At 46.3% G+C, this 27,353-nt stretch overlaps 1 protein-coding gene across 1 annotated transcript; it reads right to left on the reverse strand.

Moving 5' to 3' along the window:
* Nucleotides 1–313: 313 nt before the first annotated feature.
* Nucleotides 314–27,294, reverse strand: LOC311240262 (primary amine oxidase, liver isozyme-like; the record flags this gene model as incomplete). Its single annotated transcript, XM_084328816.1, has 5 exons — nt 314–5,272; nt 5,481–5,613; nt 15,387–15,553; nt 17,762–17,880; nt 25,719–27,294. 5 exons carry the CDS (start codon nt 27,292–27,294, stop codon nt 4,994–4,996), a joined length of 2,274 nt encoding a protein of 757 aa, XP_084184942.1. The 3' UTR covers nt 314–4,993.
* Between the last annotated feature and the right edge of the window lie 59 nt (nt 27,295–27,353).

Below are 27,353 nucleotides of genomic sequence, written 5' to 3' on the forward strand. Positions count from 1 at the left end.
GTGTGTGTGTGTGTGTGTGTGTATGCGTGTGTGTATGTGTGTATATACAGTATATATATGTGTGTGTGTGTGTGTGCGTATGTGTGTGTGTATGTGGGGCTGTCTGGACCTTTCTAGTCTGGTTTGGATTTCTGACTTCCTTGACATACTAGGGAGTAGTGTGTGCGTGTGCGTATGTGTGTGTGTGCGTGCGTGTGTTGTTATTACAAGACTGGAACCAGAAATGCCTGACATCCGGACTCAGTTCTTCTTAAACAAATAATCTCTTTTGTTCACAGAGAAAACTCCAGAAGGGGGGAAGGAGGTTCTTAAGTATTTTATAAAGGTACAAAAATATACACAGCGCAGAACAAAACAAGCAGCAACATTCAATTCAGTCCTAGAAGTACACAGTCAACATCTGTCCTAGAAGTACACACTCAACATCTGTCCTAGAAGTACACACTCAACATCAGTCCTAGAAGTACACAGTCAACATCAGTCCTAGAAGTACACATCAACATCAGTCCTAGAAGTACACATCAACATCAGTCCTAGAAGTACACACTCAACATCAGTCCTAGAAGTACACATCAACATCAGTCCTAGAAGTACACATCAACATCAGTCCTAGAAGTACACAGTCAACATCAGTCCTAGAAGTACACACTCAACATCAGTCCTAGAAGTACACATCAACATCAGTCCTAGAAGTACACATCAACATCAGTCCTAGAAGTACACAGTCAACATCAGTCCTAGAAGTACACACTCAACATCAGTCCTAGAAGTACACATCAACATCTGTCCTAGAAGTACACACTCAACATCAGTCCTAGAAGTACACAGTCAACATCAGTCCTAGAAGTACACATCAACATCAGTCCTAGAAGTACACATCAACATCAGTCCTAGAAGTACACACTCAACATCAGTCCTAGAAGTACACATCAACATCAGTCCTAGAAGTACACAGTCAACATCAGTCCTAGAAGTACACACTCAACATCAGTCCTAGAAGTACACATCAACATCAGTCCTAGAAGTACACATCAACATCAGTCCTAGAAGTACACAGTCAACATCAGTCCTAGAAGTACACACTCAACATCAGTCCTAGAAGTACACATCAACATCAGTCCTAGAAGTACACACTCAACATCAGTCCTAGAAGTACAGACTCACTTTTACTTTAACTTTTAGACCGACATAGTAAAATGTTACACTTACTGTATGTTCTGGATATTTTTACTGTATATTTTATATTAGAATGTAACATAGGACATTTTATATTAGTATGTTTTATATTAGCATGTAACAGAGACAGACCAACGCCTCTTCGTCTACTACAGACCAGAGTCCTCGACTAGGAGTATCAGACCTCTTCTTCAACTACAGATCCCGAGTCCTCGACCAGGAGCATCAGCCAATACCGAGGTAGACTCTACGTTTGAGGTCGGTGTGGACAAAAAAGATCTCAATATAATAACATGTTTTCTCCATTAAGATAAATATAACATGCTTCACTATGTGCCAAAAAAAATCTGAAAGTCTGTTTGGTTTGTTTGATTTCTGACACATGGATTTTGGGATGGGATTTTAGTGTTGGGGGACACGGCATCAGCAAGGCAGTGGAAGGAGTGGGTGAGCGGTTATATGACTAGCCACAACATTTGTTAGCCTTAGCTAGCAACAAAGTTAGTTAGCCACAAAGTTAGTTAGCCTTAGCTAGCCACAAAGTTAGTTAGCCTTAGCTAGCCACAAAGTTAGTTAGCCTTAGCTAGTCACAACATGTGTTAGCCTTAGCTAGCTAGCCACAAAGTTAATTAGCCTTAGCTAGCCACAAAGTTAGTTAGCCTTAGCTAGCCACAACATTTGTTAGCCTTAGCTAGCCACAAAGTTAGTTAGCCTTAGCTAGCCACAAACTTAGTTAGCCTTAACTAGCCACAAACTTAGTTCGCCTTAGCTAGCCAAAAAGTTAGTTAGCCTTAGGCTTAGCTAGCCACAAAGTTAGTTAGCCTTCGCTAGCCACAAAGTTAGTTAGCCTTACCTAGCCACAAACTTAGTTAGCCTTAACTAGCCACAAACTTAGTTCGCCTTAGCTAGCCACAGAGTTAGTTAGCCTTAGCTAGCCACAAACTTAGTTAGCCTTAGCTAGCCATAAACTTAGTTAGCCTTAGCTACCCACAGGAGGTGTGACAGAAAGTTCACGAGTAGTGTAACGAATTATCGCTCCCGGGGAGTAATAAGTAATATCATTACTTTTGAAATGAGTAACGAGTAACGGACGAGTCCTCCCCTAACGGCAGGGTGATTATTACCATGCATCCGAGGCCCTGAATGCAGTAAGATAAATGCTGATTAATTTTAAGGTGGTTGCCTAGACATGGTTGAATATCTTAGAAATATTTTACATAAAAAATAAAACGAGTGCTTAATTTTGTTTATTTTGCAAGTCAACGTGGTCCATTTATTTAGTGTCTGTTCCAGTGCCTACTGTAGCGTGTACAGTACATGCTTAAAGGCCTCATGAAATCAAAATAGATGTTTAAGTTCTTTTATCACATAATGTCTAATGATAATCTGATCATCACCTATGTGCCAGTATACGTTCCAACAATGACAAAGAAAGGTTTTTGGCTGTATTCTTAATGGTATTTTAAAGTTTGTGATTTCCTGGAAAACGATCAAATGTTCATGAGTCATCAAGTACATGGGGGCGTGTACTCATTTTGTGTCCAATGGAATGCTTTCTAGAATGACATTCACAGCACATTGTAACTAAGCTAGAACTCATTAACAAAACCAATATTCAATGTTAGCTTGCTAGCTAATTGGTCGTAAAGCACTTTTGGGGCTATAGGCTATTGTAAATGCCAATCAATATCCACGACAAGTCCCTCCCTAGCTTCCCGTTTTTACAGGAGATGTGCAAATACTCCGAAATCAAACAGCATTCTGCTATAGCCGGTAACCCATCTGTAGTGTGATAGTATAGGGTTAACCTTCTGTAGTGTGGCAGTGAAAGGGTTAACCTGCTGCTGTGTGGCAGTGAAAGGGTTGACCTTCTGTGTATTGTCGCAGTGAAAGGGTTAACCGTTTGGTAGTGCGGTAGTGAAAGGGTTAATAAAGATGGACCACAATGACGAGCAGATTTTCAGCACATCTAGTGAGAGACGTACTGTGTTCTTTTGAAGTGCCTGGTGTGTTTGGATAAAGTGGTGTTTGACCCGAGACATCCCAGACTAGAATCACAGGTGTGTTGAAGGTTCAGCATGTAAAAATCAAGCAACTCTCTCAAAATGTGTAGATATGGTGTACATAAAAACCTTAGAGATAATTTTTCGTGCTAAGAATAAAAGCCTACCAGTTTGTATTCAATGTCTCTTTAAACCAAGAGAAGGAAAGTATAATTTAAGAGGGTTATGCATTCTTAAAACATGTAAAAAGGTAAGAACTAATGTAAAAGCTAGATGTGTTTACATTTTGGGAGTTAAATTATGGAATAGCCTTAGTGACGGGTTGAAGTTGTGTACTTCTCAGGGGAGATTTAAAAAAGCCTTAAAGGGGACATGTCTTGCTATTCCTTTCACTATTTGGTCAACTTTACACAATTCCTGTGAGTCTATGGAACACATCTGTAAGGTTTTATTCCAAAAAATTCATTGTTTTGTATTTCTAATCAAGTATTCTAAAGCAGCATTTTTCCACTTCAAGATTTCAAGCTGTTTTGGGCTGGGCTCCGCCCATTATCGATTTGAGTGACAGTCACCCACAGTCAGACAGACGCAGACAGGCAGACCGAGAGAGATAGAGAGATAGAGGAGGGGGATACTAATTAATTTCGCCGCGGGGGGGGCATAATCCCACGGGACAATGCATTGGTAACTTGTTTCAAATGACAATATATACCCCTGTGAATATTATTGCACGGATCGGAATACGGCCGCGAGCGTGGGAGTCAAAGATGGGAGTGTGCTTCCCCGCGCGCCAGTCGAGGTTGTGTGTAAATGCGTGTATGCTTCCCCACGCGCCGGTCGAGGTTGTGTGTAAATGTGTGTGTGCTTCCCCGCGCCGGTCGAGGTTGTGTGTAAATGCGTGTGTGCTTCCCCGAGAGAGAGAAGCTCCTGCCCCCCTCTCTCTCTCTATCTCTCTCCCTCTCTATCTCTCTCTCTCTCTCCCTCTCTCTCGCTCGCTCGTTCTGTCGGCACCCACCCGCTTGAGGAAGTGAAGGTATTTCCACTCACTCTGTTGTTGAGCGAATTGTTGCGCTACAACCATAGAGGGGGTTACTGCAGATCATCTCAGTGCTACGTAGGATAGCAAGTCAAATCAGAATGACCTAGTTCACTGGGGGAGGAGATTGTCTCAACTGAATTAGAGCAATCCGCCAAAATGAGAATTAGAGACACAGACCCATTGATATAAATCCCCTTACACTGGAAAAGGCCATTTATAAGACACAGGACCTTTAAAGGATACAATTATTCAGGAGTACAGTTTTGAGTAAAACATCAAACATTTTCTTTTTCTTTCTTATATTAAAATATATTTATTTTTTAAGAATTTATAAAGGATAGGCGAAAATAAGCATGTGCTTCAGCCTATTCCTTCCTTTTCCGTCGTTGATTTTGGATTTTGGGTGTGAGCTTGCCTCGAATATGTACATTTGTGATTTTCTTTTCTTTTTGTAAGTCCACACGGGTGTGTTTGATTTGTCTGTAAACAAGACCGAAAAATAAACTTCATTCATTCTTACCACTTCACTTCACATGTTACATGTCTTTGAGTAATAAACTGACACCCGGCTCAGAGAGCAGAGTCACTCCTAAATCTTCATGGTCCCCTCGAAGCCGTGGAAGGTGAAGGGTTCAGAGAGCAGAGTCACTCCTAAATCTTCATGGTCCCCTCGAAGCCGTGGTAGGTGAAGGGTTCAGAGAGCAGAGTCACTCCTAAATCTTCATGGTCCCCTCGAAGCCGTGGAAGGTGAAGGGTTCAGAGAGCAGAGTCACTCCTAAATCTTCATGGTCCCCTCGAAGCCGTGGTAGGTGAAGGGTTCGAGCGTGGGGCTGCAGGTGTCTTCGGCGAGGCATGCCATCTTGTTGTCGTCGCAGCTCTGCTCCGTCCCGGGGGCGATGTACATGGCGTCGGGAGAGAGAACGGACGGGTCCTCGTCAAAGTAGTTGTGGGGTCTTATGATGACGCCGCCCCCGTTGCCCACGGTGACCGTGTTGGGGATGTCCTCTGCGTGGGGGATGTGGAGGAAGCCGGCGGTTACCCAGGCGACCAGGTCCTTGAGGGAGGAACCAGAGCACCGGAAATTAATAACGTCTTCTTAACAACTCTTTTGTGAGATATTCGGAAAACATAGAACGGATACTAAGATGACAAGCTAATACATAATTAAATAATCAGAGATAAAGATACGAGACAGGCAGTTGACAAAGTGTCCAAATGGTCCTGGAGGACAACACTACACAGACACCACAGACACCACAGACCTCGTTCTCGATGCTCTCGTTGTCCTCGATGAACTTGCTGAAGTCGACGGCTGGAGTCCACATGTTGTTCTGGCTGTAAAGACTGCTGCTGGTCTGCTCTGAGTCCTTGTGCTTAGTGATGGCCACCTTATACCTGGAGAGGGAGAGAGAGAGAGAGAGAGAGAGAGAGAGAGAGAGAGAGAGAGAGAGAGAGAGAGAGAGAGAGAGAGAGAGAGAGAGACAGACAGACAGAGAGAGAGGGAGAGGGAGGGAGAGGGAGAGCGAGTACATTACTTAGTACTTTTATTTTGAAGTCAAGGTTATGTACATTATAAGCCCCCTTGGGCTGCTCTCACGTGTTTTAAGACTAAAAGCGATGCCTGCAAGCAGCACGGATGGACAGCATATGCTCTGGTGAAAGGTGCTGGTTGATGAGGTGCTGGTTGATGAGGTTGATGAGGTGCTGGTTGATGAGGTGCTGGTTGATGAGGTGCTGGTTGATGAGGTGCTGGTTGATGAGGTGCTGGTTGATAAGGTGCAGGTTGATAAGGTGCTGGTTGATGAGGTGCTGGTTGATGAGGTGCTGGTTGATGAGGTGCTGGTTGATAAGGTGCTGGTTGATGAGGTGCTGGTTGATGAGGTGCTGGTTGATAAGGTGCTGGTTGATGAGGTTGATGAGGTGCTGGTAGATGAGGTGCTGGTTGATGAGGTGCTGGTAGATACGGTGCTGGTTGATGAGGTTGATGAGGTGCTGGTTGATGAGGTGCTGGTTGATGAGGTGTTGGTTGATGAGGTGCTGGTTGATAAGGTGCTGGTTGATGAGGTGCTGGTTGATGAGGTGCTGGTTGATAAGGTGCTGGTTGATGAGGTGCTGGTTGATAAGGTGCTGGTTGATGAGGTGCTGGTTGATGAGTTGCTGGTTGATGAGGTTGATGAGGTGCTGGTTGATGAGGTGCTGGTTGATAAGGTGCTGGTTGATGAGGTGCTGGTTGATAAGGTGCTGGTTGATGAGGTGCTGGTTGATGAGGTGCTGGTTGATAAGGTGCTGGTTGATAAGGTGCTGGTTGATAAGGTGCTGGTTGATGAGGTGCTGGTTGATGAGGTGCTGGTTGATAAGGTGCTGGTTGATGAGGTGCTGGTTGATGAGGTGCTGGTTGATGAGGTGCTGGTTGATAAGGTGCTGGTTGATGAGGTGCTGGTTGATAAGGTGCTGGTTGATGAGGTGCTGGTTGATGAGGTGCTGGTTGATGAGGTGCTGGTTGATGAGGTGCTGGTTGATAAGGTGCTGGTTGATGAGGTGCTGGTTGATAAGGTGCTGGTTGATAAGGTGCTGGTTGATGAGGTGCTGGTTGATGAGGTGCTGGTTGATAAGGTGCTGGTTGATAAGGTGCTGGTTGATGAGGTGCTGGTTGATAAGGTGCTGGTTGATGAGGTGCTGGTTGATGAGGTGCTGGTTGATGAGGTGCTGGTTGATAAGGTGCTGGTTGATGAGGTGCTGGTTGATAAGGTGCTGGTTGATAAGGTGCTGGTTGATGAGGTGCTGGTTGATAAGGTGCTGGTTGATAAGGTGCTGGTTGATGAGGTGCTGGTTGATAAGGTGCTGGTTGATAAGGTGCTGGTTGATAAGGTGCTGGTTGATGAGGTGCTGGTTGATAAGGTGCTGGTTGATAAGGTGCTGGTTGATGAGGTTGATGAGGTGCTGGTTGATGAGGTTGATGAGGTGCTGGTTGATAAGGTGCTGGTTGAGGAGGTGCTGGTTGATGAGGTGCTGGTTGATTAGGTGCTGGTTGATGAGGTGCTGGTTGGTGAGGCGCTGGTTGATAAGGTGCTGGTTGATGAGGTGCTGGTTGATAATGTGCTGGTTGATGAGGTGCTGGTTGATGAGGTTGATGAGGTGCTGGTTGATGAGGTGCTGGTTGATGAGGTGCTGGTTGATAAGGTGCTGGTTGATAAGGTGCTGGTTGATGAGGTGCTGGTTGATGAGGTGCTGGTTGATAAGGTGCTGGTTGATGAGGTGCTGGTTGATGAGGTGCTGGTTGATAAGGTGCTGGTTGATAAGGTGCTGGTTGATGAGGTGCTGGTTGATAAGGTGCTGGTTGATAAGGTGCTGGTTGATGAGGTGCTGGTTGATAAGGTGCTGGTTGATGAGGTGCTGGTTGATAAGGTGCTGGTTGATGAGGTTGATGAGGTGCTGGATGATAAGGTGCTGGTTGATGAGGTGCTGGTTGATAAGGTGCTGGTTGATGAGGTGCTGGTTGATAAGGTGCTGGTTGATAAGGTGCTGGTTGATGAGGTTGATGAGGTGCTGGTTGATAAGGTGCTGGTTGATGAGGTGCTGGTTGATGAGGTGCTGGTTGATGAGGTTGATGAGGTGCTGGTTGATAAGGTGCTGGTTAATAAGGTGCTGGTTGATGAGGTTGATGAGGTGCTGGTTGATATGGTGCTGGTTGATGAGGTGCTGGTTGATAAGGTGCGGGTTGATGAGGTGCTGGTTGATGAGGTTGATGAGGTGCTGGTTGATGAGGTGCTGGTTGAGGAGGTGCTGGTTGATGAGGTTGATGAGGTGCTGGTTGATGAGGTGCTGGTTGAAGAGGTGCTGGTTAATGAGGTGCTGGTTGATGAGGTTGATGAGGTGCTGGTTGATGAGGTGCTGGTTGAGGAGGTGCTGGTTGATGAGGTGCTGGTTGATGAGGTTGATGAGGTGCTGGTTGATGAGGTGCTGGTTGATGAGGTGCTGGTTGATAAGGTGCTGGTTGATAAGGTGCTGGTTGATGAGGTGCTGGTTGATGAGGTGCTGGTTGATAAGGTGCTGGTTGATGAGGTGCTGGTCGATGAGGTGCTTGTTGATGAGGTGCTGGTTGATGAGGTGCTGGTTGATGAGGTTCTGGTTGATGAGGTGCTGGTTGATGAGGTTGATGAGGTGCTGGTTGATGAGGTGCTGGTTGATGAGGTTGATGAGGTGCTGGTTGAGGAGGTGCTGGTTGATGAGGTGCTGGTTGATGAGGTGCTGGTTGATGAGGTGCTTGTTGATGAGGTGCTGGTTGATGAGGTGCTGGTTGATGAGGTTGATGAGGTGCTGGTTGATGAGGTGCTGGTTGATGAGGTGCTGGTTGATAAGGTGCTGGTTGATGAGGTGCTGGTTGATAAGGTGCTGGTTGATGAGGTGCTGGTTGATAAGGTGCTGGTTGATAAGGTGCTGGTTGATGAGGTTGATGAGGTGCTGGTTGATAAGGTGCTGGTTGATGAGGTGCTGGTTGATGAGGTTGATGAGGTGCTGGTTGATGAGGTGCTGGTTGATGAGGTTGATGAGGTGCTGGTTGATAAGGTGCTGGTTGATAAGGTGCTGGTTGATGAGGTTGATGAGGTGCTGGTTGATAAGGTGCTGGTTGATGAGGTGCTGGTTGATAAGGTGCTGGTTGATGAGGTGCTGGTTGATGAGGTTGATGAGGTGCTGGTTGATGAGGGGCTGGTTGAGGAGGTGCTGGTTGATGAGGTGCTGGTTGATGAGGTGCTGGTTGATGAGGTGCTGGTTGATGAGGTGCTGGTTGATGAGGTTGATGAGGTGCTGGTTGATGAGGTTGATGAGGTGCTGGTTGATGAGGTTGATGAGGTGCTGGTTGATGAGGTGCTGGTTGAGGAGGTTCTGGTTGATGAGGTGCTGGTTGATGAGGTTGATGAGGTGCTGGTTGATGAGGTGCTGGTTGAGGAGGTGCTGGTTGATGAGGTGCTGGTTGATGAGGTTGATGAGGTGCTGGTTGATGAGGTGCTGGTTGATGAGGTGCTGGTTGATAAGGTGCTGGTTGATGAGGTGCTGGTTGATAAGGTGCTGGTTGATGAGGTGCTGGTTGATGAGGTGCTGGTTGATAAGGTGCTGGTTGATGAGGTGCTGGTTGATGAGGTGCTGGTTGATGAGGTGCTGGTTGATAAGGTGCTGGTTGATGAGGTTCTGGTTGATGAGGTGCTGGTTGATGAGGTTGATGAGGTGCTGGTTGATGAGGTGCTGGTTGATGAGGTTGATGAGGTGCTGGTTGAGGAGGTGCTGGTTGATGAGGTGCTGGTTGATGAGGTGCTGGTTGATGAGGTGCTTGTTGATGAGGTGCTGGTTGATGAGGTGCTGGTTGATGAGGTTGATGAGGTGCTGGTTGATGAGGTGCTGGTTGATGAGGCGCTGGTTGATAAGGTGCTGGTTGATGAGGTGCTGGTTGATAAGGTGCTGGTTGATGAGGTTGATGAGGTGCTGGTTGATAAGGTGCTGGTTGATGAGGTGCTGGTTGATGAGGTGCTGGTTGATAAGGTGCTGGTTGATGAGGTTGATGAGGTGCTGGTTGATAAGGTGCTGGTTGATGAGGTGCTGGTTGATGAGGTGCTGGTTGATGAGGTGCTGGTTGATGAGGTTGATGAGGTGCTGGTTGATAAGGTGCTGGTTGATAAGGTGCTGGTTGATGAGGTTGATGAGGTGCTGGTTGATAAGGTGCTGGTTGATGAGGTGCTGGTTGATAAGGTGCTGGTTGATGAGGTGCTGGTTGATGAGGTTGATGAGGTGCTGGTTGATGAGGGGCTGGTTGAGGAGGTGCTGGTTGATGAGGTGCTGGTTGATGAGGTGCTGGTTGATGAGGTGCTGGTTGATGAGGTGCTGGTTGATGAGGTTGATGAGGTGCTGGTTGATGAGGTTGATGAGGTGCTGGTTGATGAGGTTGATGAGGTGCTGGTTGATGAGGTGCTGGTTGAGGAGGTGCTGGTTGATGAGGTGCTGGTTGATGAGGTTGATGAGGTGCTGGTTGATGAGGTGCTGGTTGAGGAGGTGCTGGTTGATGAGGTGCTGGTTGATGAGGTTGATGAGGTGCTGGTTGATGAGGTGCTGGTTGATGAGGTGCTGGTTGATAAGGTGCTGGTTGATGAGGTGCTGGTTGATAAGGTGCTGGTTGATGAGGTGCTGGTTGATGAGGTGCTGGTTGATAAGGTGCTGGTTGATGAGGTGCTGGTTGATGAGGTGCTGGTTGATGAGGTGCTGGTTGATAAGGTGCTGGTTGATGAGGTTCTGGTTGATGAGGTGCTGGTTGATGAGGTTGATGAGGTGCTGGTTGATGAGGTGCTGGTTGATGAGGTTGATGAGGTGCTGGTTGAGGAGGTGCTGGTTGATGAGGTGCTGGTTGATGAGGTGCTGGTTGATGAGGTGCTTGTTGATGAGGTGCTGGTTGATGAGGTGCTGGTTGATGAGGTTGATGAGGTGCTGGTTGATGAGGTGCTGGTTGATGAGGCGCTGGTTGATAAGGTGCTGGTTGATGAGGTGCTGGTTGATAAGGTGCTGGTTGATGAGGTTGATGAGGTGCTGGTTGATAAGGTGCTGGTTGATGAGGTGCTGGTTGATGAGGTGCTGGTTGATAAGGTGCTGGTTGATGAGGTTGATGAGGTGCTGGTTGATAAGGTGCTGGTTGATGAGGTGCTGGTTGATGAGGTGCTGGTTGATAAGGTGCTGGTTGATGAGGTGCTGGTTGATGAGGTTGATGAGGTGCTGGTTGATGAGGTGCTGGTTGATGAGGTGCTGGTTGATAAGGTTGATGAGATGCTGGTTGATGAGGTGCTGGTTGATGAGGTGCTGGTTGATAAGGTGCTGGTTGATGAGGTGCTGGTTGATGAGATTGATGAGGTGCTGGTTGATGAGGTGCTGGTTGATGAGGTTGATGAGGTGCTGGTTGATGAGGTTGATAAGGTGCTGGTTGATGAGGTGCTGGTTGATGAGGTTGATGAGGTTGATGAGGTGCTGGTTGATAAGGTGCTGGTTGATGAGGTGCTGGTTGATGAGGTTGATGAGGTGCTGGTTGATAAGGTGCTGGTTGATGAGGTGCTGGTTGATAAGGTGCTGGTTGATGAGGTGCTGGTTGATGAGGTGCTGGTTGATGAGGTGCTGGTTGATGAGGTGCTGGTTGATGAGGTGCTGGTTTATGAGGTGCTGGTTGATGAGGTGCTGGTTGATGAGGTGCTGGTTGATAAGGTGCTTGTTGATGAGGTGCTGGTTGATAAGGTGCTGGTTGATGATGTGCTGGTTGATGAGGTGCTGGTTGATAAGGTGCTTGTTGATGAGGTGCTGGTTGATAAGGTGCTGGTTGATGAGGTGCTGGTTGATGAGGTGCTGGTTGATGAGGTGCTTGTTGATGAGGTGCTGGTTGATGAGGTGCTGGTTGATGATGTGCTGGTTGATGAGGTGCTGGTTGATAAGGTGCTGGTTGATAAGGTGCTGGTTGATGAGGTGCTGGTTGATAAGGTGCTGGTTGATAAGGTGCTGGTTGATGAGGTGCTGGTTGATGAGGTGCTGGTTGATGAGGTGCTGGTTGATGAGGTGCTGGTTGATGAGGTGCTGGTTGATAAGGTGCTGGTTGATGAGGTGCTGGTTGATGAGGTTGATGAGGTGCTGGTTGATGAGGTGCTGGTTGATGAGGTTGATGAGGTTGATGAGGTGCTGGTTGATAAGGTGCTGGTTGATGAGGTGCTGGTTGATAAGGTGCTGGTTGATGAGGTGCTGGTTGATGAGGTGCTGGTTGATGAGGTGCTGGTTGATGAGGTGCTGGTTGATGAGGTGCTGGTTGATGAGGTGCTGGTTGATGAGGTGCTGGTTGATAAGGTGCTTGTTGATGAGGTGCTGGTTGATGAGGTGCTGGTTGATGAGGTGCTGGTTGATGAGGTGCTGGTTGATGAGGTGCTGGTTGATGAGGTGCTGGTTGATAAGGTGCTTGTTGATGAGGTGCTGGTTGATAAGGTGCTGGTTGATGAGGTGCTGGTTGATGAGGTGCTGGTTGATAAGGTGCTGGTTGATGAGGTGCTGGTTGATAAGGTGCTGGTTGATAAGGTGCTGGTTGATGAGGTGCTGGTTGATAAGGTGCTGGTTGAGGAGGTGCTGGTTGATGAGGTGCTGGTTGATAAGGTGCTGGTTGATAAGGTGCTGGTTGATAAGGTGCTGGTTGATGAGGTGCTGGTTGATGAGGTGCTGGTTGATGAGGTGCTGGTTGATGAGGTGCTGGTTGATGAGGTGCTGGTTGATGAGGTGCTGGTTGATGAGGTTGATGAGGTTGATGAGGTTGATGAGGTGCTGGTTGATAAGGTTGATGAGGTGCTGGTTGATGAGGTGCTGGTTGATGAGGTGCTGGTTGATAAGGTTGATGAGGTTGATAAGGTGCTGGTTGATAAGGTTGATGAGGTTGATGAGGTGCTGGTTGATGAGGTGCTGGTTGATGAGGTGCTGGTTGATAAGGTGCTGGTTGATGAGGTGCTGGTTGATGAGGTGCTGGTTGATAAGGTGCTGGTTGATAAGGTGCTGGTTGATGAGGTGCTGGTTGATGAGGTGCTGGTTGATAAGGTGCTGGTTGATGAGGTGCTGGTTGATGAGGTGCTGGTTGATGAGGTTGATGCGGTGCTGGTTGATGAGGTTGATGAGGTGCTGGTTGATGAGGTGCTGGTTGATGAGGTTGATGAGGTGCTGGTTGATGAGGTGCTGGTTGATGAGGTGCTGGTTGATGAGGTGCTGGTTGATAAGGTGCTGGTTGATAAGGTGCTGGTTGATAAGGTGCTGGTTGATGAGGTGCTGGTTGATGAGGTGCTGGTTGATGAGGTGCTGGTTGATTAGGTGCTGGTTGATGAGGTGCTGGTTGATAAGGTGCTGGTTGATAAGGTGCTGGTTGATAAGGTGCTGGTTGATGAGGTGCTGGTTGATAAGGTGCTGGTTGATAAGGTGCTGGTTGATAAGGTACTGGTTGATGAGGTGCTGGTTGATGAGGTGCTGGTTGAGGAGGTTGATGAGGTGCTGGTTGATGAGGTGCTGGTTGATGAGGTGCTGGTTGATGAGGTGCTGGTTGATAAGGTGCTGGTTGATAAGGTGCTGGTTGATAAGGTGCTGGTTGATGAGGTGCTGGTTGATGAGGTGCTGGTTGATAAGGTGCTTGTTGATGAGGTGCTGGTTGATAAGGTGCTGGTTGATGAGGTGCTGGTTGATGAGGTGCTGGTTGATAAGGTGCTGGTTGATGAGGTGCTGGTTGATAAGGTGCTGGTTGATAAGGTGCTGGTTGATGAGGTGCTGGTTGATAAGGTGCTGGTTGAGGAGGTGCTGGTTGATGAGGTGCTGGTTGATAAGGTGCTGGTTGATAAGGTGCTGGTTGATAAGGTGCTGGTTGATGAGGTGCTGGTTGATGAGGTGCTGGTTGATGAGGTGCTGGTTGATGAGGTGCTGGTTGATGAGGTGCTGGTTGATGAGGTGCTGGTTGATGAGGTGCTGGTTGATGAGGTTGATGAGGTTGATGAGGTTGATGAGGTGCTGGTTGATAAGGTTGATGAGGTGCTGGTTGATGAGGTGCTGGTTGATGAGGTGCTGGTTGATAAGGTTGATGAGGTTGATAAGGTGCTGGTTGATAAGGTTGATGAGGTTGATGAGGTGCTGGTTGATGAGGTGCTGGTTGATGAGGTGCTGGTTGATAAGGTGCTGGTTGATGAGGTGCTGGTTGATGAGGTGCTGGTTGATAAGGTGCTGGTTGATAAGGTGCTGGTTGATGAGGTGCTGGTTGATGAGGTGCTGGTTGATAAGGTGCTGGTTGATGAGGTGCTGGTTGATGAGGTGCTGGTTGATGAGGTTGATGCGGTGCTGGTTGATGAGGTTGATGAGGTGCTGGTTGATGAGGTGCTGGTTGATGAGGTTGATGAGGTGCTGGTTGATGAGGTGCTGGTTGATGAGGTGCTGGTTGATGAGGTGCTGGTTGATAAGGTGCTGGTTGATAAGGTGCTGGTTGATAAGGTGCTGGTTGATGAGGTGCTGGTTGATGAGGTGCTGGTTGATGAGGTGCTGGTTGATTAGGTGCTGGTTGATGAGGTGCTGGTTGATAAGGTGCTGGTTGATAAGGTGCTGGTTGATAAGGTGCTGGTTGATGAGGTGCTGGTTGATAAGGTGCTGGTTGATAAGGTGCTGGTTGATAAGGTACTGGTTGATGAGGTGCTGGTTGATGAGGTGCTGGTTGAGGAGGTTGATGAGGTGCTGGTTGATGAGGTGCTGGTTGATGAGGTGCTGGTTGAGGAGGTGCTGGTTGATAAGGTGCTGGTTAATACTTTAATTGATGCGACGGTTATAAGGAAACTAAAGACTGAAGATGATTCCCTTTGTTGTAGCCTGCAGCCAACTAGGTATTTGTTGTTTGTTCTGTATTTAACTTTGGTAAAATGTTATTCCACATGCTGTGCCTGCTATTGTTTTATGTTAAGCTAACATGGCTCATGCATGCAACATGTAAACAACAACATTCATTCTGAACCCGACAATATTTTGTTTTATTATAAATTAATTACAATTTATTTGGGGGGAAAGGCAATACTTTTATTTTGCACCTTCCTAAAAGCTCTGTGGGTTAAATTATCTTTTTAAAATGATTACTCCCACCGCAGAGACTCTGGGATCGAATCCAGCTGTCAGCGGTACCTCCGGCTTGGTCAGTCGTCCCTACTAATTGGCAGTGTTAGCGGGTGGGAAGCCAGTGGGGTGTGTGTCCTGGTCGTAAACTGCTACTTCTACTGGAGGGGAGCCTGTTCAGCAGGGAGGGGATCTGGGGGAAATAGCATGAACCTCTGCACGCGTTACGTTCCCCCAGTGAAACTCCTTGCTGTCAGGTGAAAAGAAGCGGCTGGCGACTCCACACGTATCGGAGGAGGCATGTGGTAGTTCTACACCCTCCCCAGGCCAACAGTGGGGCAGTGACTAAATTGGGATGGGTGAAAAATACAGAAAACCAAAAAAAATTATAGGATACAAATTATTACTCTACATAAAAATGTTATCTATAGCACCTTTAAGCTGAAAGGTTAGATACTCAAAAAAGGTGGGGATATTTAGCTGACTACACAACTAAACCCAACATCTAGGTACGTCCATGCCCTAAGGGGCCCCTCTCCACTCACCTAGCCCAGGACATGGACCTCTCCTCTGGCTCGCTCTCTGGGAGGGGGTCCCCGGCGAAGCTAATCACCTGGAGGCGGTAGGAGCGGTTGTGTCCCCAGCGGTTGGTCTGGTTGCTGGCGATGTGGAGGTAGCGAGGGGTCTTGGTGCCGTGACGCAGCGCTGCCTCCTGTGGAGGGGAGTAGGTAATGTCACATTACTCTGAATTAAATCAAAATAAATAAAAGTTTCATAATACATCCACACAGTTTTTAGAAAGGTGTGAATGAAATAATTGCTTTCCACGCCCCCAAAAAATATTGATTAATTAATTGATAATTTAAAACTAAATGTCGTGGGTCCAAAATGATTATTGTTGTTTACTTGTTGCGTTGCATGCATCCCCTCCCTACTTCCCATGTCCCCATGTGGAATGCACCTAAATTGGATAAACTATCATCCTGTCTGAATGAATGAATGAATGAAAACTTTATTTAACAGATTGCAGAATGGGTACAATACAGTACGGCTCAATACACACAATTGTTAAGGGGATGCAGACCTGAAAAAGACGTTTGTCTGGTTTCCATCAGGGTCCCCCATTTTCAATTCATATAGTCTCTCTTCTCTACTTCCTTTCTAAAACACTTGAACGTGCTGTATCCAACCAACCTACTGCGTATCTCTTACAGAATGACCTCCGACCTAGACCCTAATCAGTCAGGCTTCAGGACTGGCCACTCCACAGAGACGGCCCTCATTGCGGTCACAGAGGCACGTCACTTAGCAAAAGCGAAAGGCCTCTCCTCTGTCCTGGTTCTCCTAGACCTGTCTGCAGCCTTCAGATCCTCCTCGCGTCCCCCGCAGGAATGGGAATTAATTAATTGAATCATTATAGATCCTATGGGGGGCGACATAGTCTATTGGTGAAAAGAAAACTAGCGTTTTCTCCCAGAAGAAAATCGTTGTGATGTAAATGAAGCACTCAGAGGAGAAAATAAAGGGAAAAGACAACCCATATCCGGGTCTGACAGCACTACAATTACATTTTCATATCATAACGCAGAGGCTGAGACTAACTTTTTTTGCTGCCTGTAGAACGAATTGGAAGAGCCGTTGCATGTCGCGCCAAACCTTTCAGAAGCTTTGTGGTCCGGGCTTTAACTTTCTATGAATGTGTCTCCATAAATCCATTTAGTTAAATCCAGCACTGGATGTATCTTGTGATTATTATCAATTTACGACGACGACAACAACAACTATAGCGTTAGTTATTTCCTGGTTGATGTGAATCCGGGCGTGATGTCACAGCTGTCACACGCTCAGCCAATAGACAATTCGTTTTATTAATGTGAACGTATAGATTTTATCCAGTGCACATTTGGATAGTATTGTAATATTGTGATATCCCATGGATATATATAGCTGTTTTTTTTTCAACATTTGATTGCTGCATTCATTTTCATTTCATTCATTGCGTTCATCATTGTCGTCATCACGTCAGTCCCGACTCCCTAACACACTGACTCTGCTCGGGGCGCTAAATTAATCGCCCTTTAAGCATCATATTTGAAGATGCCGATTGACTTTCGTGACTTTTAAATTATTGTAATAATTAGAAATCAATGGTTTTCATTTTTGGTTATAACAACCTATAGATATTAGTTTATACTTGTTAAACTATAACCGCTGAGGAGACAGCTCCTATGTACGTGTGTGTTTCAAGTTATTTAAGTAGAATAGAATAGACATGAAATTAGCACATAAAGTGCAGACATATAAAATCAGGTATTTTTTTTTACAGTGCAATAAAATTGTTCTGGAGAATAGTTCTACATAGACTAATGATATTGATGGATGATATTATTTTTTTTAACAAATGTTTTTTATTTTCCCTTTTTTTACATGAAACAAGACAAACAATACAGTAACAGTAATAATCAACGATAAATCACAGGACAATACCAGAAATAATAATAACAATCCAGTAATTAAATCAGAATGAAAGTAGTAAATACAATACATGGGCTCTTGCTCGCTCTTGATGGATGATATTGATGGATAGTTTGGCAATGGAGGAGACAGTGTTTTGTTTTATTGTGTAGTCATGCTGCTTCCTGTGCATTTAACACAGACATCGCCATGCTGACAGTTTCCTTTCATCTCCATTCACTGTTCACTGTTCATCCGTTCACCGTTCATCCGTTCATCCATTCACCCGTTCACTGTTCACTGTTCCTCCATTCACTGTTTACCGTTCACCCGTTCACTGTTCACCGTTCATCCATTCACCAGTTCACCGTTCATCCGTTCACCAGTTCACTGTTCATCCGTTCACCAGTTCACCATTCATCCGTTCACCGTTCATCGTTCACCGTTCATCCGTTCATCCATTTACCTGTTCCGTCTTGATCTGGTTCTCCACCAGCTGAGGGACCATGGCGTGGTGGTCAGGCCTCCAGGGCAAAGACACGTTGACGAACTTCATGTCTTTAGTCTGGAACACGTTCTTCACTCCTGACGGACCATGGATGGGAGAAAATGAGATAAGATAAGATATTCTTTTATTGATCCCCTTGGGGAAATTCAGGCATCATAGCAGCATGGGGGGGGGGGGTACAGGTAGTATAAGACATGGTACAGGTCATAGAATTATAGTACAGTGGAGAAGTAAACATTTTATAAAAAAGCAGTGTAAACAATATAACAAATCAATATAATTAACTCTGGGCATGTGCATATGGGCAACAAGGTGAGAGATGAGGGTATGTATGCCCTCTCAGTTATATTTGCCCTACAATAAATAGTTACAATATATAATCTAATAATCCAATCATCTAAATCTAATCTAATATTAGGGCTGGGCGATATGGCCTCTAATGATATCGCGATATTTCTTGGCCATTTCACGATACACAATATATATCGCGATATTTTGACATTTCCTCTAAAGCACTTAAAAATGCTTGATTTAACCCTTTGATGCATAGTCACGCCAATATGATGACTATAATAAGTCCCTGCAACATATGTTTGCATTATTAAACCATGAAGATGCTTTAAAAAACAATTAAATTAAAATGTACTAAGAGTAGTCTACTGACACACTAATAAAAAAAATTTAGTTACATCTAAGACAATTTATATAGAAACTCTTGGGTGCCTAAGACTTTTGCACAGTAGGCCTACTGTGTTTTCTATCCACTTTAGCCAAACACACACACACACACATATATATATATGTATACAGGGCCGCTTCAGGGGGTGTGCGAGCAGTGCGGTCACACAGGGCTTCGCGGGAAGGGGGGCATCGGAAAAAAAATTATCTTTTATTTTTTTATTTTTTATGCGAGGCCCCCCTTCCCGCGAGGCCCTTTTTCATCACAGACCTAAAATCTAGTTTTGCTTACATGCTTATATATTTCACATTAGACACGTTTGTAGAATAGTGTTCCGGGCTCTGCGGCTCTGCTGCTCTGCAGATAGACACGTTTGTAGAATAGTGTTCCGGGATCTGCGGCTCTGCTGCTCTGCAGATATACTATTGGTTTCATTCAATTACTTTTGTCCAAAGCATCGTTGGAGGACTAACACTAGGGGGAGCCGAGCTGGTTGGCGTCGGTCTGGTAGTTTGTAGAGAGATGTGAAGAAGACCGGATCCACGAGGGAAGGGGCTACAGCCAGGTATAGGGTCTATTCAGCGCTATCCACAGGAGCGAGTGGATGTCTTTTGAAAAGCAGCATCGCAGCAGAAGAAATAACACTGTGTGCCATAAGCTTGTTATCAATACCAAGTATGATTAGGTTATGCCAAGACGAAGAGGACGTTCGGCAGATGGACTGAAGATGAAAGTTGTTGCATGTTAGAACCTTCAGTCAGGCTATAGCTATGTCGGCTAGTAGCAATTAGCTAAAGGCAGGGACAGGTAACTAGCGTTAGCTAACGCTAGCTAGCGTTACGCTAGCTAACGCTAGTTAGCGCTAGTTAGCTAATGCTAGTTAGCTAACGCTAGTTACCTGTCCCTGCCTTTAGCTAATTGCTAATTGCTATGTTATCGAGTGCTAACGTGTGGCAGATAAACTAGGACTCCCAAGTTCATCCCAACGGGGGGACAATATCATGGATGGGACTGCTACTTTTCATCTCCACGGTAGGAAAATGCGTCGACGTCGTCTCCTTCCAACTTTGCCATTGATTCTGCGTTAGGGTGAGTTTTTCATGCAATCTATTCTATTCCCGCTGTGGAGATCTCTCTCTCTCTCTCTCTCTCTCTCTCTCTCTCTCTCTCTCTCTCTCTCTCTCTCTCTCTCTCTCTCTCTCTCTCTCTCTCTCAATTCAATTCAAATGGGCTTTATTTCACATTCTTGTATTTCTCCCAGTAGGTATGGGAGTTTTGAGTTATTGTCCATGTTTTCAAAGTCTCTTTGGGTGTTTGCAATTTGTGGGAAGTATATGTCTTGGTATAGTCGGCAGGTTGTTAAGAAGTGGAGCTCGGTTTCCACCTCATCTTGTGTGCAGTGGGTGCATAGTCTGTCTTCGCTTGGGAGCCAGGTCTGCCTAGTATGGCGGCCTTTCTCGATGGCTAGGCTGTGCTCGCTGAGTCTGTACCTAGTCAAGGATCTTCTTAGTATTGGGTCAGTCACAGTGCTCAGGTATTCTGCCACTGTGTACTCTCTGTTTAGGGCCAAATAGCATTTCAATTTGCTCTGGTTTTGGGTTGTGTCTTTCCAATCTCTCTCTCTCTCTCTCTCTCTCTCTCTCTCTCTCTCTCTCTCTCTCTCTCTCTCTCTCTCTCTCTCTCTCTCTCTCTCTCTGGCCTTGCTCTGGTGGAGGGTGTGCCACTGTGTGTGTGCCATCATGTTAACGTTAGCCTCAGTTAAACCTTGCGACGCCTCGTTAGATGAAGCTGTGTTCTGAGGTGTCCTGTGTTCTGAGCTGTGTTCTGAGCTGTGTGCTGAGCTGTGTTCTGTGCTGTGTTCTGCATGTGTTCTGTGTTCTGAGCTGTGTTCTGAGATGTGTTCTGAGCTGTGTTCTATGTTCTGAGCTGTGTTCTGAGCTGTGTGCTGAGCTGTGTTCTGTGCTGTGTTCTGCATGTGTTCTGTGTTCTGAGGTGTCCTGTGTTCTGAGCTGTGTTCTGAGCTGTGTGCTGTGCTGTGTTCTGTGCTGTGTTCTGCATGTGTTCTGTGTTCTGAGCTGTGTTCTGAGAGGTGTTCTGAGCTGTGTTCTGTGTTCTGAGCTGTGTTCTGAGATGTGTTCTGTGTTCTGAGCTGTGTTCTGAGCTGTGTTCTGTGCTGTGTTCTGAGGATGTGTTCTGTGTTCTGAGCTGTGTTCTAAGCTGTGTTGTGTTCTGAGCTGTGTTCTGAGCTTATATAGTGCTTTACTAACTATATTATATTTCTCTCTCCTCTGGTCAGGGGCATTGCCGGGTCTGTGCAGCGATAACACTGTATATTGACTGTAGAACGGGAGCTTTCTCTCGCTCTCTCTCTCTCTCTTGCTATATGTTGACTGTATCATGCCCAGCCTCGGCAGCGCTATTATTTAAGAATATGTGACTGTATGAAAAAATACAAATAAATTAAAAAAAATTATATATTAATATAATATATTTTTACTTTTAGGGGGGGGGGGGCTCGTGTTTAAATCTCGCACAGGGCCTCGCATTTCTCCCAGGCGGCCCTGTATGTATATATATATACACTACTGTGAGAAAATAATAATCACACACAAAGGGATAATGGCTTATAGCAGACTTAATGATTTTAGAATATTTCAGATAATGAAATTAAATGTTTATATCATCAACTATCCAGTTAGTATTTATACTGTAACCGTTAACGTTTGGCTAGAGAGAGAGAGAGAGAGAGAGAGAGAGAGAGAGAGAGAGAGAGAGAGAGAGGGAGAGAGGCAGAGAGCCAGCCAGCCACCCCCCCCCCCCCCCCCCCCCCCTCGGGTTTTGTTCTAGGTTTGCGTTTTGAGCGTCTAAGCCATATGTTCAACTCAAGGCCCACGGGCCAAATGTGGCCCGCCACGTCATTTGATGTGACCACAAGAGCTCTGGCAAAAAAAAAAACATTCATCTTGGGTTAAAAATAGCAGTGTTAAAGAATTGTGGGTTAATGCGTTAATAAAGCTTCACTTTGACAGCCTTAGTTATTACACATTCTTACACATACATGTATGTTGAACATCTGAGGTATTGTGAAGTAACAAAGGAAAAAAGCCAAAGCACTTACTCCTCAGACATTCTTTGACAATTTTACAGCTCAAAATACAAAAAAGATCCAGGTGGAATAGGTAACAAAGGGTTGAAGAAATATTGTCTGAACTGTCAGATGCAAACTGGCTGTGTGACATAACCGAGCATCTCGCTCAATTGAATAAGAAGCTGTAGGGACGCAAACAAGTCCCACCCAAAACTTGACAATATAGTTGTGAACTGAGACAACCCTTATTTTGTTATTTTTTGTACAGTTACAGTTGTGTGTTCATGCAGACACATAATAGCAATTTCATTACAAATTGAAAATGGGGGACCCTGATGTAAACAAGATGAAAGTCTTTCTCTGGTCTGCATCCCCTTAACAATTGTGTGTATTGAGCTGTACTGTACTGTACCCATTCTGCAATCTGTTAATTAAAGTTAATTAAACTATCTTCCATTAGTTGGATGTATGGCCTCTGCAAGGTTGTGTGCAGCCATTTGTTTTTGTAACATCTGCTACATCTGTCCCACGTGTTCTTTGCAGCTCATAGTTGTTAGTTCTGCCCCTCTTGACTGTGACAAAAAGTTTTGAACAAACTTAATGTCATAGCTTGTATTTGATGATATTCTTCTTTGTTATTTACTTGAATGGTTTGATCATTGATTGATGGAGTAATATGGGGTTCTGATCAACTAAAATTATTTGTTAAAATAACATAAGCTAACATATATTTTTACATCTATGCAAATGCATATGCCATATGTGTAACTTGAATAAGTAATAAATACAGAAACAACATGTTTAACAATATGTAAATGAGTAGCTACATTTATTTTACATTACATTAACATTTATACGGTCTTTGGCCCTTTGAGGGCAACCATAATGCTGATGTGGCCCTCTGTGAAAATGAGTTTGACAGCGGACTCCACGACACTAGTTCCATCACCTACGGCAGCTTAGACTCTAAGACTCTAAGACTCTAAGCTGCCGTAGGTGATGGAACTAGTGTCGTGGAGTCCGCTTTGAGCGTTTCCAGGGTTAGATTAGCCTAGTTATGTGGGATAACTTAGTTAGCAGCTAACGTTAGCCCATTGCTCGCATCAATTAAATTGCATGTCATTAAAGGTCCGCGCTGGTCTGTCTATAATGAAATGAGAGGACAGCTCTGCGCTAAAGCAAGTCTCATCTCAGCCGCGACGTGACAACATATACTCGATGTTCACGATATAGTCATTTACTACATCTCATGTAGAACAAGCCGCGATACATCGAGTATACTCGATATGTCGCCCAGCCCTATCTAATATATAATAAAAAAATTCTAAAATGCTAAATATGATCTGATGAAGTATACAGTATTCACATAAGGTGCGGTATGCATAAGGTAGTATATTGTCCTTGTAGGTGGGAGTCAGCTACTAGGTTCCTAGTAGTTGGATGTCTGGCAGCAGAATGTTCACATTAATGGTAAACGGAGCGACTACATTTATATAACAGCTTTCATCCAAAGCGCTTTAGAACTTATGCCTCCCATTCACCCATTCACTCACACATGCATTCACACACCGACGGCAGAGGCGACCATGCAAGGTGCTAACCTGCTCATCGGGAGCAGTTAGGGGATGTCTTGCTCAAGGACACTTCGACACGCTGCCGGAAGGAGCTGGAATTGAACCGGGAACCTTCTGATTACCAGACGACCATTCTACCTCCTGAGCCATTGTCATCCCCAGTAGTCGCACGCAGTAGTACTAATTCATTATATTTCTATATATGACTAATTTATATATTTTATACCCAGTTTAATCACCTGTACATTGTATATTGATGTATACCAATGGTATACATTTTCCCTCTGGTCGGATGCCAAACTTCTTTGCGTTGTACTGTACTTGTTGTATAATGACAATACATTTAAATCTAATGTAATATAATCTAATCTATGAATATATTTGGGGAAACTTGTCCTCTTAACACGCAACGGCTCGTATACGGCCCTCTTGATGACGATTTGCCCACCGGCGCGACGCGCCACTTTGCTGACCTCTAGCGTCTCGGGTGTGCATATACTCTTATACTATATATATCGAATTAAAGCCCTATTTGTTGCCTGTCGATTGCTGTTCCAGGCGACAAAATCCGTTTAGCAGTTCTCGAGTTACATGCCGATATGTGAGGTGTACGCGGCAGACTTAAAACATTTTCTAATACCACCCCGCGACTCCAGAGGCTCTACAGTACCTCCGTCAATCATTTGGCGATCTCGAAATTAGGACAGGGTTGTAACCAATGAGTATGGCTTTCCAATGATACCCCACACGGGAATGAGCGAATCAGAGATCTAGGTTGAAAAGTCACAAGCGCAAACAGGAAGAGAAATTTCCGTGTAATGCATTGGAGTCGATGCGGAAATCTTTTTCTGCAGCCTTTTTTTCCCCCTCATTTTTGACGCGAAATCTCTCCTAATCACTCATTTGTTTCTGAAAGGATTTTTATGAAATTTGGACATGTACTACACAAGACTTCAGGCTAAGGGTGTTCTTTCAGCTATACAATTTTTTTTGGAAATACTACTTCTGGACTACTAACTACAGAAAAACGTGAGTAACAAGTTTTTCTACAACTCAAGTTCAGACCTATGTTACTCTATTACATTAGCACTAAAAGTTAATTTTCTTTATTGTATCAGAAACCCCAGAATGTCTTCTTTCAAAAGAGACCAGGCTCATGCATGTGCTATGAGTATAAAGTAGGAGCAGCCATGAGTTAGGAGGAGGAGACATGAGTTAGGAGGAGGAGACATGAGTTAGGAGGAGGAGACATGAGTTAGGAGGAGGAGACATGAGTTAGGAGGAGGAGCCATGAGTTAGGAGGAGGAGACATGAGTTAGGAGGAGGAGACATGAGTTAGGAGGAGGAGACATGAGTTAGGAGGAGGAGCCATGAGTTAGGAGGAGGAGACATGAGTTAGGAGGAGGAGACATGAGTTAGGAGGAGGAGACATGAGTTAGGAGGAGGAGACATGAGTTAGGAGGAGGAGCCATGAGTTAGGAGGAGGAGACATGAGTTAGGAGGAGGAGACATGAGTTAGGAGGAGGAGCCATGAGTTAGGAGGAGGAGACATGAGTTAGGAGGAGGAGACATGAGTTAGGAGGAGGAGACATGAGTTAGGAGGAGGAGACATGAGTTAGGAGGAGGAGACATGAGTTAGGAGGAGGAGACATGAGTTAGGAGGAGGAGACATGAGCTAGGAGGAGGAGACATGAGTTAGGAGGAGGAGACATGAGTTAGGAGGAGGAGACATGAGTTAGGAGGAGGAGACATGAGCTAGGAGGAGGAGACATGAGTTAGGAGGAGGAGACATGAGTTAGGAGGAGGAGACATGAGCTAGGAGGAGGAGACATGAGTTAGGAGGAGGAGACATGAGTTAGGAGGAGGAGACATGAGTTAAAAGGAGGAGACATAAGTTAGGAGGAGACATGAGTTAGGAGGAGGAGACATGAGCTAGGAGGAGGAGACATGAGTTAAAAGGAGGAGACATGAGTTAGGAGGAGACATGAGTTAGGAGGAGGAGACATGGGTCCTTTCTTCTGGTAGCCCCCCCCCCCCCCCCCCCCCCCCCTCCCCCCACATGACAACAGTAGTAATATGTTTGTGATATATGTCATAATGACCCACCCCACCACACACACACACATACACACACACACACACACACACACACACACACACACACACACACACACACACACACACACACACACACAACAATAGTAATATGTTTGTGATATGATATACCCCCCCCACAAACATGCACGCACACACACACACACACAACAACAATAGTAATATGTTTGTGATTATATATACCCCCCTCAAACACGCACACACACAAACACACACACACACACACACACACACACACACACACACACACACACACACAAGACAACAATAGTAATAGTTCTTGATATATGACATAATGAGGACTCCCATGTACTGAAGCTGCATAGTCAGATCAAGACAGACTAAATGAAACTTGGGAGTAGATAAATACATAAATAAATAAAACATTCTACACGCTCCGTGGACGTGTGGACAGACGGAGAGACACGTAGAGAGAGGCGGCCAGTCACACTCACTCACCCAACACGTCCAGGTCCACCTTCCAGTTGACGAAGTGGGTGTGGATGTTCCCCAGGACGTTCTCCGCCACCTGGTGGCCATACTTCAGACTGCCCTCCACCAGGTAGGACGAGGAGATGTAGCCGGTGGCGTGCACCTTGACCTCCACCGAGCCGCTCTGGTAGAAGATGAAGTCCCACATGTAGTCGTAGTTCCCGATGGCCGTGAAGGTCCTGAACACCAGCGCGCTGTTCACCATCCCCCCGTAGCCGTTGTGGAAGAAGTCGGAGAAGTGTCGACGCAGCGGCTGGCCCGTGTTGTGCTCGAACACGCAGATGGAGTTCCGGTACCGCTGGGGACCCGAGGTGTCTATGTAGCGGTGCGTGTCCACGTAGGTGGCGTCGTGGGGACAGTCGACGCCGCGGACCAGCTCGTGCGCGAAGCGGCCGATCCCGATGCTCGAGTCCAAGAACTTGGTCATCATCATCCCCGGCGTCACCGCGCCGTACACCGACATCGCCTCCTGCACGCTGAGCTCGTAGGCGATCCTCTCTCCCCGGAAACGCACGTCGAACACCCGCATGCCGGTGAGGGAGCTCAGGCCGAAGGCGAAGCTCCAGTCCATGTACAGGACCTGGTTTTGCTGGACGCTGAAGCGCTTGCCCTGTGCGTAATACTGCTGGGGACCCATCTGGAGCGGCTTGGTTTGGGGTTTCAGCGAGGCGTAATTGCGTATTTTTTTGTAAACTATCTTATTCACGGAATTCGCGTCGTACATCCGTTTCAATTCTTCCACCGTGTCAAAGTATATCCCGTTATAGAGCAGCCGCTCCACGCGCCAGGCGGACGCGTTGACGCTCTGGTGGTTCACCAGAACCTCGAAGCCCACCGGGTTGATGTACAGCCCACTCACGTCCCTGAAGAACGAGATCCAGGTCTCTCTGTCTCCCGACTTGACACCGCGGGGCATCTGCTCGAACGGGAGCAGAGTTTTGCTGTCATCCACGTCGAAACTTTCCTTTAAAAGTTTACCGAATTTGACGAACACCTCGTCGTGGAGAAACTTGAAAAGTTGTGCGTATTCTCCAACGGTGACCGTGCGCGCGTTGATAGGCAGGTCCATCTTGTACTTCTCCTTCGTGATGTCCTTGTGGGAGGTCGGGCCGGGTAGAGGTCCCACCACGTACTCCTTCAGGTAACCCTTGGTGCCGTAGAAGACCGTCACGGTCGCCTCTCTCGTAGGTTTGGAGCCTTTCCCGTCCAAGTAACTCAACACGTCCGATTTCCTGGGCACGGCGAGGTCGATCAGGAACAAGAAGTTCTGCGACGGCTTGCTCTTCGCGTCGCTGCTGATGTCCAGGTCTTTCTGCCGGAGCATGTAGTCCCGGACCTGCAGGTACTCGTCCCGCGTCAGGTCGGCGAACACCAGGCCGCGGTCGTCGTGTTTGCCCTGCGGACGATGGACAGGCAGGCGGGAGCATCTAGGCGCCTTGCTGGAGTTGATCCAGACCAGGGCGATGTTGAGGATGACGGAGACGAGAGCCAGGAGGATGAGAGTCCATTTAAGTAAGGGGTTCATCCTCTGCTGCGCTACCATTACGCGCTGTGGGGTGAGAGAGGGAGCTGAGGCTGGAGAGGAGTGAGAGACCCAGCCGG

Source organism: Notolepis coatsorum (genome assembly GCF_963971535.1).
Source record: "Notolepis coatsorum genome assembly, chromosome: 14".
In the NCBI taxonomy this organism is placed as follows: domain Eukaryota; kingdom Metazoa; phylum Chordata; class Actinopteri; order Aulopiformes; family Paralepididae; genus Notolepis; species Notolepis coatsorum.